The sequence below is a fragment of the Dendrobates tinctorius genome, unplaced genomic scaffold (genome assembly GCF_039654945.1).
Source record: "Dendrobates tinctorius isolate UK_male_01 unplaced genomic scaffold, ASM3965494v1 ptg000133l, whole genome shotgun sequence".
Classification (NCBI taxonomy): domain Eukaryota; kingdom Metazoa; phylum Chordata; class Amphibia; order Anura; family Dendrobatidae; genus Dendrobates; species Dendrobates tinctorius.
In genome coordinates this window covers 11,880,001-11,892,714 of record NW_027361801.1, presented here as the reverse complement: position 1 = coordinate 11,892,714, position 12,714 = coordinate 11,880,001, and the positions used below count along the sequence as shown (strand labels likewise).

The 12,714-nt window shown below is 45.2% G+C and overlaps 1 protein-coding gene across 2 annotated transcripts in view; it reads left to right on the top strand.

Moving 5' to 3' along the window:
- The first annotated feature begins 5,920 nt into the window (after positions 1-5,920).
- Positions 5,921-12,714, top strand: part of KLHL13 (kelch like family member 13) — a 151,078-nt gene continuing 144,284 nt past the window's right edge. Inside the window, exons 1-2 of one of the 2 annotated variants that reach the window (XM_073543476.1) lie at positions 5,921-6,092; positions 6,177-6,252. In XM_073543476.1, the coding sequence (XP_073399577.1) occupies positions 6,200-6,252 (53 nt within the window). In that variant the 5' untranslated portion in view covers positions 5,921-6,092; positions 6,177-6,199. Of the gene's footprint in view, positions 6,093-6,176; positions 6,253-6,447; positions 6,470-12,714 lie in introns of those variants that run through there. The other variant, XM_073543477.1, reaches the window with a different exon arrangement.

Sequence of the window (12,714 nt, the reverse complement as noted above, 5' to 3'; positions counted from 1 at the left end):
TTTCCCAGTTTTTTATGGCAAAAATAGGGGCCTCGGTTTATACTCGGGTAGGCTTATACTCAAGTATATACGGTATATACACAAGAATAGACGAGGAGTCATAGAGGGTTGTGATACAAAACCTCTGTGACTGGAGAGCTCTAGCTAAAACATACCACCAATATAGAGGCGTCATTTTGCTATACACTGCACAGTTATACAGGATTGGTAAAGTCTTTGCCCATCGTATGACCCTACAGCCATTCTCTGGCCACACCAGTGATGCCCTGATTCCCAAACTATCTAAAGTTACGGTGTGGTCATAGATCTGCTATAGGGTCATGTGATGGACAATCCGGACATCAGTGCATCATTGTAGCACTGATGTAAGTATTTTAATGTTTAACTATTGGAAAATCAGAAATTAAATGTCCTTAAAGAGGTTGTCCCTTTTTAGAAAACCTTTGTCTGTATGCTCAGTTTATTGTGAAACTTTTCTTTTTCTCACCCTCCCCTGGTCCAGCACAGTTTGGATGCAGAAATGCAGTTCATAAATGAGCTCAGCAGCTCGCCCAATGTAGACAGCATGAGCCGCTGAGCTCAGGGATTGGCTGCAGCAATGTCAAAGTGACATCACTGCTGCAGCCAAATAATGGAGACTGACAATGTGATGGAGCAACAGAGAGAGAGAGAAAAAGAGAGGGAATAAGAGAGAGAGAGCAAGAGACAGAGAAAGAGAGAGAGAGAAAAAGAGAAGGAGAGAGAAAGCAAGAGAGAGACAGAGGAGAGAGAACTATAGAGATTGGCTAATACGATCGCTGGCATATACTGTAGATAGGACATGATATAAAAAATGCCCAATTCCCGAGGGTCTAAAGACACCCACCAATAGGTTCCCAGTTCTTATATCTCCTTGGGACTGGAGCAGTACTGTCAATGTGTGACCACAGCTCCATGCACTTCCTTTGGTCTATGGGAGTGGGAATTTTCATGTGTGACCATGGCAGTGGTTGCCAAATTGACTTTTTATTTTTTCTGGACAGCTAAAGAAAAAGACAATATTTTTTAAGGACACATTGTAAAGCTATGAGAAATCATTTGTATTGCTGTAAGTGATACAAGTCTACAGCCCACAATTCCGATATGAAAACATTAGCTGCATTCACTTTAAAGAGAACCTATGAGGTTCCCCGTGCCCCTATATCCACTAGCAGTTGTGTCTACACAGCTAAATACCCTCCTAACAGACCCTTTATGACATTACACATAAACAGGTCTTTAGAAAAAGTATTTCTAAAGTCTTTTTATGATATGTAAATGAGTGCTGTGACTAACGATGGGGTGTCAGTGTCCCCAGACTAGTCGGCCCACTTATATGTTATCACGCCCCTGTGGGAATGATAGCATGACTTACAAGTGCCAGCTTGAAAACGATAAAGGTTGCACCCTGATTTACCAAGAATGATTTCTCTAGAACATTGAAACTGCATTATTGCCATAGAAAATGGGAAAATGGAAAAAAAAAGTGCTATATAATGTATATATGAAATATTCATCTGCAAAATTGCTATGAAAAATACAGTAAAAGGTACTTAGCGCATAGATTGGCAATATATGTGAGCCTGCGCTATATATACCACGCATATGCGTATGGCTTCCTCACCCAATCACCTCCAAGACTTCTCCTGAATATCCCCACATCCTCTGGAATTTCGTGTCCCAACATGTTCGATATCCATCACATTCGAATCCCTAAGATGGAACTTCAAAGCCCAACTCCTCAAGAAAGCTTACAGCGCTATATAGAAATAATTGAGAGGCGGTCGAACGTATGACTTGCTTCTACTTGGATAAAAGTTCCCCATCAGGAAAAAAATCAATTCCCAGTTTTGCAAATGGGTGCGGGTCCCAGCTTTCGGACACCCACTGATCAATGAGTTATCACCTATTCTGCAAATAAGTGATAACTTTTTTTTCAGTGGACAACCCCTTTAAGCCAAAGTTGAGATTTACTGACATGGTCAGCAGGAAAAAGATGCCGTATACGGCACAGGACACGGCTCTCGGATGGTGAACGCCATGCTAATCTGGGCTATGGCAGTCTATATATCAGACGTACAGGTTATCCAATGCCTGGATGATTTATAAGGGTGTCAGGTGAAATAAACATGAAACTTGTAAAAGAAGAATGCGCCTCTTCCATATATACATTCCTTCATAATGATCAATTAATTAAACTAATTTATACACGTTTAATAGAGCCCTAAGTTCATACCGACACTGATAATCACACATAATTACACAGAAATCATTCATGTATGTCAGTGACTAGAGATATTTGTAAGACAAGACCTGTCATCCGGCTCGCCCAGGAATGACGGAGAGACCGGAGGAACGGTAATCAAAAGCTACATCGAAATAGGGTGTAAATTAGAATTAGCATCATCTACACGGAGTATAATTAAAGGGATACTCCAATTCAATCGGTGCGGGTACCACTTCTGTGGGTTACGCGATGCTGTCCTGTCTGGTGAGGAGGGGAATGGATGGAGAAGTGCCATCTTTCTACTCATTTCTACGGGAGTCACAGAGTACACAGAGGAGGGACCTGAGCCTATTAGACATTTAGGGCCTATTCTGTGTATAGATAATAAATGTCTATGATGGGAATAACTCTTTAAAGGAAAATCAGCGGTCAGGACGTTGCCATATGGGGCAGATGTGACTGGTGGAAAGAGACATTGTGGCTACAGTACGGGCATTATTTCTAGAATCTAGGGACCCGGTTACAGGGGACTTCATAACTGGCAATTGGCTTTGTTGCCGGTGCTAGGGTATGTTCACACATGGTGTTTTTGCAGTGTTTTCTTCTGCTATAAAAAACAGTGTTGGCAGGAAAAACGCGGTGTACAATATTCAAATTGCCTCTTCAGAGAGGAACTGGACTACAACTCTAGCGCCACCTATTGGAAGTAGCAATCCTACAAGTCAATATTGACCCTTTAACAAGCCTTGCCACATGACTTAGGATAAATGCCAAGTCAGAATCCCAATTTGCAGACACTATGTTTCAGGGTGTTGCCCCTCGTCAGTGCAAAGTATGAAATCTGATTTGGCTAGGGGAGATGCTAAGACTGGGATTTAACCCAGACATAATAGCATCCCCACACAAGTGACAATCCAGCAGCTGTGGGCTGTCCACTATAACTGACAACTTGCTGTATCAGACATGATCAGTGTTGCCACCATGCATATTTGTTTAACGCCTTATGTCACTAGTGATTCCTGTATTAGCTATACATTATACACTATATACAGAGCTGCTGTGTATAAGGTCACTGGTGATCACTGTATTACCTGTACACTGACACTATATACAGAGCTCCTGTGTATACCATCACTGGTGATCACTGTATTGCCTGTACACGGACCTTATATATAGAGCTCCTGTGTATAATGTCACTGATAATCACTGTATTACTTGTACACTATACACAGAGTTCCTTTATATAATGTCACTGATAATCACTGTATTACCTGTACACTGATCCTATATACAGAGCTCCTGTGTATAATGTCACTGGTGATCACTGTACAATGACACTATATACAGCGCTCGTATGTCGCTGGTGATTTCTGTATTTCCTATACACTATATAGAGCTCCTGTGTATACCATCACTGGCGATCACTGTATTACCTGTACACTGACCTTATATATAGAGCTCCTGTGTATATTGTCACTGATAATCACTGTATTACCTGTACACTGATGCTATATACAGAGCTCCTGTGTATAATGTCACGGGTGATCACTGTATTACCTGTACACTGATGCTATATACAGAGCTCCTGTGTATAATGTCACTGGTGATCACTGTATTATCTGTACACTATATACAGAGCTCCTGTGTATAATGTCACTGGTGGTCACTGTATTACATGTACACTGACACTATATACAGAGCTCCTGTGTATAATGTCACTGGTGATTCCTGTATTACCTATACACTATATACAGAGCTCCTGTGTATAATGTCACTGGTGATCACTGTATTATCTGTACACTATATACAGAGCTCCTGTGTATGTCACTGGTGATTCCTGTATTACCTATACACTATATACAGAGCTCCTGTGTATAATATCACTGGTGGTCACTGTATTACCTGTACACTGACACTATATACAGAGCTCCTGTGTATAATGTCACTGGTGATTCCGGTATTACCTATACACTATATGCTATATACAGAGCTCCTGTGTATAACGTCACCGGTGGTCACTGTATTACCTGTACACTGACACTATAAACAGAGCTCCTGTGGATGTCACTGGTGATTCCTGTATTACCTATACACTATATACAGAGCTCCTATGTATAACATCACTGTATTACCTGTACACTGACTCTCGTATATACAGAGTTCCTGTGTATGATGTCACTGATGATCCCTGTATTACCTGTACAGACACTATATACAGAGCTCCTGTGTATAATGCCACTGGTGCTCACTGTATGACCTGTACACTTACACCATACACTGTATACAATGTACAGAGCTCATGTGTATCATTGTAAGGAGGAAGAAAGGGCTGCTGGTGCCTGAATTTTGCTTGGTCTGGAATTGCTGAGGCTGCGTCCCATGTTGTCCGGGGGAAAGAATAGGAGACCGGACAGGCCCCATGACATGGGAAGAGGAGGCGTGACTAAGCCAGGCAGTGAGGAAGCAGAGCTGAAATCGTGCGGAGACAGAGTGTTTCCCGCTGGAAGCGAGGGCAGAGGCAGGCGTGCGGCACGCTCCGCAGTATGAGACAGCGCAGGGTAGAACTGTGGCAGAGCTTTAACTTATGGGCTAAGCAGAGAGCAACGCTCACACGAAGGAGCGAGGGCCCGATGCAGAACCTTGAAGTGCGTCCCCCAGTATAGGGCTCTGAAATTCCTGGTGGCAGCCCTGGTCGTATCCATGGATACCTAAGCTACTGCAATGTCCTACACTTGGGGTAAGCGACATAGCTAATCAGAAGAACTATACTACATTTCTAATTGGAGAGGTTTGCTATTATTATTATTGTTACATCTACTACATAGTGGGATAGGAACTTGATGATGGGAATACGTTTTACCACACCTGTAGGTGCAATGCTTGGACCTCTACGATTCAAGCAATGCTGGTAATTGTACAATGCTGCAATATTACAGTGGATTGTACAGGCGACCACAGGATGAATGAAAAAACAAAACAAAAACATAAAAGTTCCCATCACCTTCTTTTTCTAGAATGTCCTGAAATTCTACAGACCAAGAAGAGACGACGTATCCGTCATCGCTGTGCGCGGGACTGTCCAATCTAAGAGAATATGAACATATTTATCCCATAGGGTGAACACTAAACAATAAAAATAAAAAATGCTAATAACAGTTGATTTTAGATGCAAAAAATGAATTAAAAGTGCTGAGAAGTTATACAGACCCCAAAATGATAACAATAAAAATGACAACTCCTGCTGCAAGAAAGAAAAACTCCATTAACCACAAAAAGCTCTGGGTAATGGACAGGGAAAACTAGAAGAGGGTCCCCGGGAGCAGAGCCCCCCACACTGTCCCAGGTGGTGTCAGCACAGACACGCTGCAGTCTGCGGGGAAGCGCACCACGTGACCTCCACGCTCCCTCTCAGCGCTCTCCTCTTCTGCCGCCAGCAGAACTCAGGCTGCTAATTTTAGCTCGCTTCTTACTTCCTATCAGCTGCTTTCAGCTTCGGCTCACTCGGGTCAGCCAATCACCAAGTCAGCTTTCCCTGTAGCTCCGCCTCTTTCTAACCTCCCACCAATCAACAGCCCAGTTCCCGGCCCTGATGGAGCTGCAGCTCAGTAGTAAGCCCCGCCCCCTCCCGCTGTCCCCGGACACTGAACCTGTTCGTTATTGTTGTTATTGCTGGAGCGGGGTGTGGTGACGTCACCGGGCCTGTTCTGCTCGGCGGCGCGCAGACACCAGTGCGGGAGCGCGCAGGAGCGTCCCGCCCCGGCCGGACAGTTTCTACAGTGACGGCTGAATAACTTTTCTGAGGCAGTCTGTACCGAGCTGCGACCGGGAGGAGGCGGCGAGCTGTCCGGTATGAAGTTGTAGAGGGGGAGAGGAGGTGACTGGGCCGTGGCTCCGGGCGGCTCACCTCTGACAGTTTTGTTTCTGTTGGCAGAGCCAGTGTGCTGTCGGGAAGACATGGAGTACCCTGTGCCCCGGGGGGAGCTGCTGCCGGCGGGGCTGCTGGACAGGTAAGGGGCAGCCGCTCAAGGACAGGACGGCGAGACTACAACTCCCAGCATGCTCCGCAGCGGGGGAGGACCTTGTGTCACTGTGAGGAGTCACCGGAGTGCGGGGCGATCAGTGGTGTCCTGTGTGGTACTGCGTGATGGCAGTTTGACCCCGATACTATGGGGCAATGTGTGCCGGCATATGGGAGGATGAGCGTATGGCGCCGCGTGACACTAGGTAATACTGTGTGATTGTGTCACTATATGGCAGTATGCTTTCCCAATACTATATGGCAGCATGTGACACTGGCTTTACACTATATGGCAATCGGTCACACTTATATAACACTGGGACCCGACATATTATTATGTGATTCTGTAGTATATGGCAGTACGTGACACAACATAATAGTAATGGTGGTATGTGATGCTATGTGTTTGGGCTCCTTGAGGTGTCCGTGATCATCAGTCTGACCTCCGATCACAATGCATGGACTGGCCATGTATCTCCCGACCCCAAGTGTGACTCTCCGGCGGCGTGTCGCGCTGCCCTGTACTCTCCGGCAGTATGTCAGACCAGATGACGTGGTGTGACCCCATATAACAGTAGGTGACCCCTAACGACACGAAGATACAGTCCATGTGTGATCTGACACGTGCACTTCTTATATGGCGGTCTAGAGAGTTATGGACAATATAATGGACATGATCATTTGACGTGTGTTGTCTGCCCGCCAGCTTTGTGAGGTACTCACCACAAGCACCCTAAAATCTCTGTGCCCCCTAAGGTATGTTCGTGTGTGTAAAATGCCCACAAACCACCTGCGTTAACGTTCAAACAATCGTAGCTTTTTCCAATGAAGTTTCCACCCAGAAACATCGGCATGTAACCACGGGCAGCTCCGCAACATTGCATGCAGCTAATCTGGGAGTAGACTAGTGGAAGTTTAAAGAGCAAAGTCAGGAGCTCAGTCTTTGACGTCTTTCAGGAGTGGATGAGGCCTCAGGCTATGTGCACACGTTGCAGATTCAGCTGCGGGTTTTTTCGCGCGGATCCACAGGTAAAGTGACCTGCGGTTTAGCCCTGCAGTTTCACACCTCTACTATGTTAAAGGTGTGAAACCGCTGCGGAAACCGCCCAAACAATTGACATGCTGCGGTTTGTAAACCGCGTGGAAAAAAACACAGCGTCAGCACAGCGGTTTTGAAAAGCCATAGGGTTACATGGTACGGTACCATGTCAGCGGAACTGCTGCGTTTTTCGCTGGGCTAAAACCGCTGCGGAAACGCAGCAGAATCCGCAACGTGTGCACTTAGCCTTAGGCTATGTTCACACATTTAGGATTCTCACAGGTCTTGTATGAGGATTCTGCTGATTATTCTGTGCAAAGTAATGCAGTCGCTGCTGATTTTTAAAGGGAATCTGTCACCTCATTTTTGCCCTATAAGCTGGGGTCACCACCATCAGGGGCTTATCTATATAAGCCTCCCCCCCAAATGTAACTTGAAAGAGAAGAATAACATAAGTGTGGATTCCACACACACAAATTGCTGCAGATCTCTAAATCTGCATTTCCACAACTTGTACATAAGACTTGTAAAATTCATATACGTAGCTGAAACTTTTTTTTCCTGCATAAAAAGTTAAAATTCTGCAGCTCAATGTGCATTTATGTGAAGGGATGGGGGTTCACACAAACAAGCAGATTTCAATGTAGATTTAAGGCCCCCCCCATGCACTTTAGATAAAAGTCATCCACCCCGGCCATTTTGGGTTGACCACCTAATGTGTATGGAGGCGCCTTGCAACTCTTCTCCCACCACAGATGATCTCAGGAAAGAGATCCTTTTGACTCGGTGGTGAGAAGTCTGAGAACACAGAGCACTTGGCTGAGCAGAGCTTTCCTGTGTCTGGGGGAGTCAGGAGAGGGGGTCATGGGGTCTTTAGGTCTGTGTGTGACTGCCTGTAGATGTTAAATGGTTGGTGGACCCTTGTTCAACTTCTGCTGGTACCATTATTGCCTGGTGTAAAAATAACAATAAGAAATGTGCTCACCCACCGCAGGTCCAGCACTGCCCCTCCGCTGCTGCCCCTGGTCTTTGTTGACAGGTTGCAGGGGTGATGTCATGACGGCAGCCTGTCAACAAAGACCAGGGGCACCAGAGGAGGGGCAGTGCTGGACCTGCGGTGGGTGAGCACAGTTTTTAATGTTATTCTTAGGCCCTGTGCTCACGGTGCAGATTCTGTGCAGTTCTGCAGCAGATTTGGCCCTGCAGAACTGCAGCAGAACTGCACGTGATGTACAGTACCATTTAAGGCTATGTAAAACCAAACGCTGTGCACATGCTGCAGATTTTTCCGCGCAGATTTGGTGCGGAATAAGGCTATGTGCACACGTAGTTTTTAGTCTCTGCGGATTTTGTAGAGAAAACCGCAGGAAATCCGCAGGACAAAGTGCTGCGGTTTTTCTGCGGTTTATCTGCGGATTATCTGCGTTTTTTCCGCGGTTTTACACCTCATAATGGTGCACCATTTCTGCACCAAACAATTGACATGCTGCGGATTGTAAACCGCAGCAAAACCGCGCGGAAAAATCCGCAGCATGTGCACAGCTTTTTTTTATTTCCATAGGAAATAAAGGTACTGTACAACGCAGCAGAATCTGCAGCGTTTCTGCAGAGCCAAAAACGCTGCGGAAACGCAGCAGAATCCGCAGCGTGTGCACATACCCTAAAAGAAGCAGCATGTCGCTTCTTTTGTGCGGTTTTGCTGCAGTTTTCCACCTGCTCCATTATAGAAATCTGCAGGTGAAAACTGCACTAAATCTGCACGTAAAACGCAGGTCATTTTACCTGCAGATTTAGCAAAATCTGCGCGGAAAAGTCCACAGCAGAATCCGCACCGTGTGCACATAGCCTTACGTTTCTTGAGTTTCTGGCTGATATTTTTTTATCTTTAGGGCAAGTTCACACTAGGCATTTTTTTACAACGTTTTTTTTTTTCCTGCAGTAAAACCTGATCTCTTGGTATGAAAGAAGCTGCCGAAAAAAACATGCTTTCCTTGTTGTTTCTTGCTTTTTGCTGTGGTTTTGGCATGCTAGATTTGTCTCTTGTGCATGCTAATGAAGTTTAGTGTTGGAAAGAAAATTCCTCTTCAATGGAGTCAGATTTTGGCACAAAAAATTGCAACAAAATCTGATACCCTCGTTTTTGGTGCAATTTTTTTCAGCCTTTTTTCACCATCCATTCAAGCCAATGGGTGAAAACCGCTGAAAGAAGTGACATGCTTTATGTCTAAAAAAAAAATGCAATGCACAAAATACAGATGACAAAAAAACCAATGTGTGTGCATGAGATTTCTGAAATCTCATAGGCTTTGCTGGTACTGTAAAAGGCAGCTGAAAATTAGCATAAACGTTTAGGCTATGTGCACACGCTGCGGTTTTTGCTGCTGTTCCGCTGCGGTTTTGGCCCTGCGGAACTGCAGCAGTTCCGCTGACATGGTACAGTACCATGTAACCCTATGGGTTTTCAAAACCGCTGTGCTCACGCTGCGTTTTTTTCCGCGCGGTTTACAAACCGCAGCATGTCAATTGTTTCTGCGGATTCCACTGCGGTTTCACACCTTTAACATAGTAGAGGTGTGAAACCGCAGGGCAAAACCGCAGGTCACGTTACCTGCGGTTCCGCGGGAAAAAACTCGCAGGTGAATCTGCAGCGTGTGCACATAGCCTTAGTGTGCACGTAGCCTAAGGCTGAGTTCACACGTGGCGTTTTTTTCGCGTTTCCGCGGCGGTTTTAACCGCGCGATTTTGCCGCGAAAAATAAGCATCCCATGCATTCCTATGGGATTCCGCAATGCTGTGCTAATGCTGCGGTTTTTACCGCGGCGGAATCGCTTCGCGGTAAAAACCGCAGCATGCTCATTAATTTTGCGGAATCGCGGCGATCCCGCACCCATAGGAATGCATTGTTCCGCTTACTTCCCGCATGTGGCTGTGCACACCATGCGGAAAGTAAGCAGAACATTTGCGGATGGTACCCACAGTCCGGAGGAGAGGAGGAGGCTGTCCTCTGGCCTTTGGGTACCATATCCCTGTAAAAAATAGAATTTAAAATAAAAAATATTGTTATTCTCACCTTCCGGTGTCCCGTGCAGCCTTCCCGCCTCTCTCCACGCTCTCGTTCCCAGTAATCCTTAGCGAAAATGCCCGCGATGACGTCCGTTCTGAGGTCGCCTGGGAACGGCTGCGCGGGACGTCGGAAGGTAAGAATAACACCATTTTTTATTTTTTTTTTTACATTTTATGTTTTACTACTGATGCTGCATAGGCGACCTCAGTAGTAAAAAGTTGGTCACACTTGTTAAACACTGTTTGACGAGTGTGACCAACCTGTCAATCAGTTCTCCAAGCGATGCTACAGATCGCTTGGAAAACGCTAGCATTTTGCAAACTAAATGCGCTTGCAAAATGCTAGTTTTTCCGCGGGATAATCGCGGGAATTTAAAATGCGATTTTCCCGCGGAATGGAATTCCGGAATTCTCGCGGTAATTTCCGCGAGAGTTCCGGTACGTCTGAACTTAGCCTAACAGATACAATGTAGTACGAACAGGACAGATGTCTGTAATTTACAGAAAACCAGTTTGGATACGCTACACTTGTATGTCGCTTGTACTGTTTGTTTATGGAAGTTCACAAGAATGCATTTCTGTAAAATATATAAGTAATATCATGCCTATTTTCCCCAGGAATATTAGAAATGATGGTGGAGTTACTTTCTGCTAGACTGTAGCATTAATCTTTATGTTTGTAACGAGCACCTTTCTGAGGGTCAGGACTCGGCCATGAGATTGTGCTAGGCCTGAATGGTACTCTTTGTCCAATCTGACATAGCGACATATTTTTTAACCTTGGCCTGGGCACGGCATGTCTCTAATTCCCTTTTTTTCCTATTTATGAACTGCAATAGACTTGTGAAAATAGCTTCCTCTCTTCCCATGGAGGTGACAATTGTATTGTATGTGGCTGCTATGTGACAGGTGGGGACCACTTCATTTTTGGAGAACTTGGGAAGAGCAGACTGTTATTGGTTTAGTATTTCGCATGTATCATTAGGCCTGGAAGATGTCTACTGCTCAGATCATCGTGTTCTTGCTTCCCCCTGGAGAATAACACACAGGTGTTCGTATGGGTTCACACGTCTGTGCTGTTGAATAGTGGCTCTATAAGGTGCTGGGATGTGGAGGTTTTGTGCCCTAGAATGAAATATGGCACAAATTGAACAGAAAAAAAAATCTCTGAAATTGCAGGCATAGGCATGTACAATTGAGCCCCATACAGATGTCCACCATCCAAAAAAAAATACCGCATGGTCTATTCTCCATAGATGGAATCAATAGATATCTTTTGCGCCATATATCCATATAGTTGTATATGTCTGCGCCTTCTGATGGAACTATACATCTGGAAAGATTCCTGGCCTATAGGAAATAAAATAAACTAAGGCTCAATCCCTATCTGCACAGAGCTTTAGAGGGCTTGTCCCCTAATTAGTTTTAAAATTAGTACATGATGGCCTAAGTTGGGAAAAGTACCCGGACCTTACCTCTCCTCTGTGAGGCTACTGGTGTTCTCCATTGGTCTCCTGACTTCCTCTTCTGGTGTGCAGTATAGCGTGATCAGTTCAGTCAGTTAGCGCTACAGATTGACTGCAGTGGTCATGTTGCATCTGAAACTGAAGAAGCATTTTCCTTGCTCTTTCTTCACAACTGCTGCAGTCAGTCAGTGGCCACTGATTGGCTATATCAGTCACCTGATGACCATTGGAGCCAGGGCTGCGGAGTCGAAGCTCATTTTGGTGGAGTCGGAATAAAATGGACCGACTCCTAAAATATATAATAAATTGGGTACAGTAGTACAATGCACAATGTGCTGAATATTTTTTCATAGGAATTTGGGAAAGTTATGAAATGTCCTATAAATGACTGTTCTATTCCTGATCTTAGGCTACATTCACACACAGCGTTTTTTGCTGTGTTTTTTGAGGATACGTTTTTCAGCTGCAAAAACAGATCAGCTTTTTAAAAAAAACTGCATCACCTGAAAGGTTTTTGAGCTCATAGATAATGTTTTCAATAGCAAAAGCAGATTAGAAAAACGCCGCACAAACTGACATGCTCATTCTTTGTGAGGATCCGTTTTTGAGCCCAAAAATGGATCCTCACAAAACGATGTGTCTGAATGTCATATCTTGAAACCCATTGACTTTGCTGGGATGCCCAGAGTCACTGCATTTTACTGCAAAAAACGGATCCGCAAAAACGCCGTGTGTGAATCATGGCCGTAGCCAGCGAGGGCCAGGGGGGGGCGGCTGCCCCCCCAGAAGCAGGGGCACGCACCAATCAAAACTCGTATGCTGCCGTGCTCCCGTCCTGCATCTGCTCCAGACTGCAGGGCGCAATCTCCCCTCCTCTGTCCTG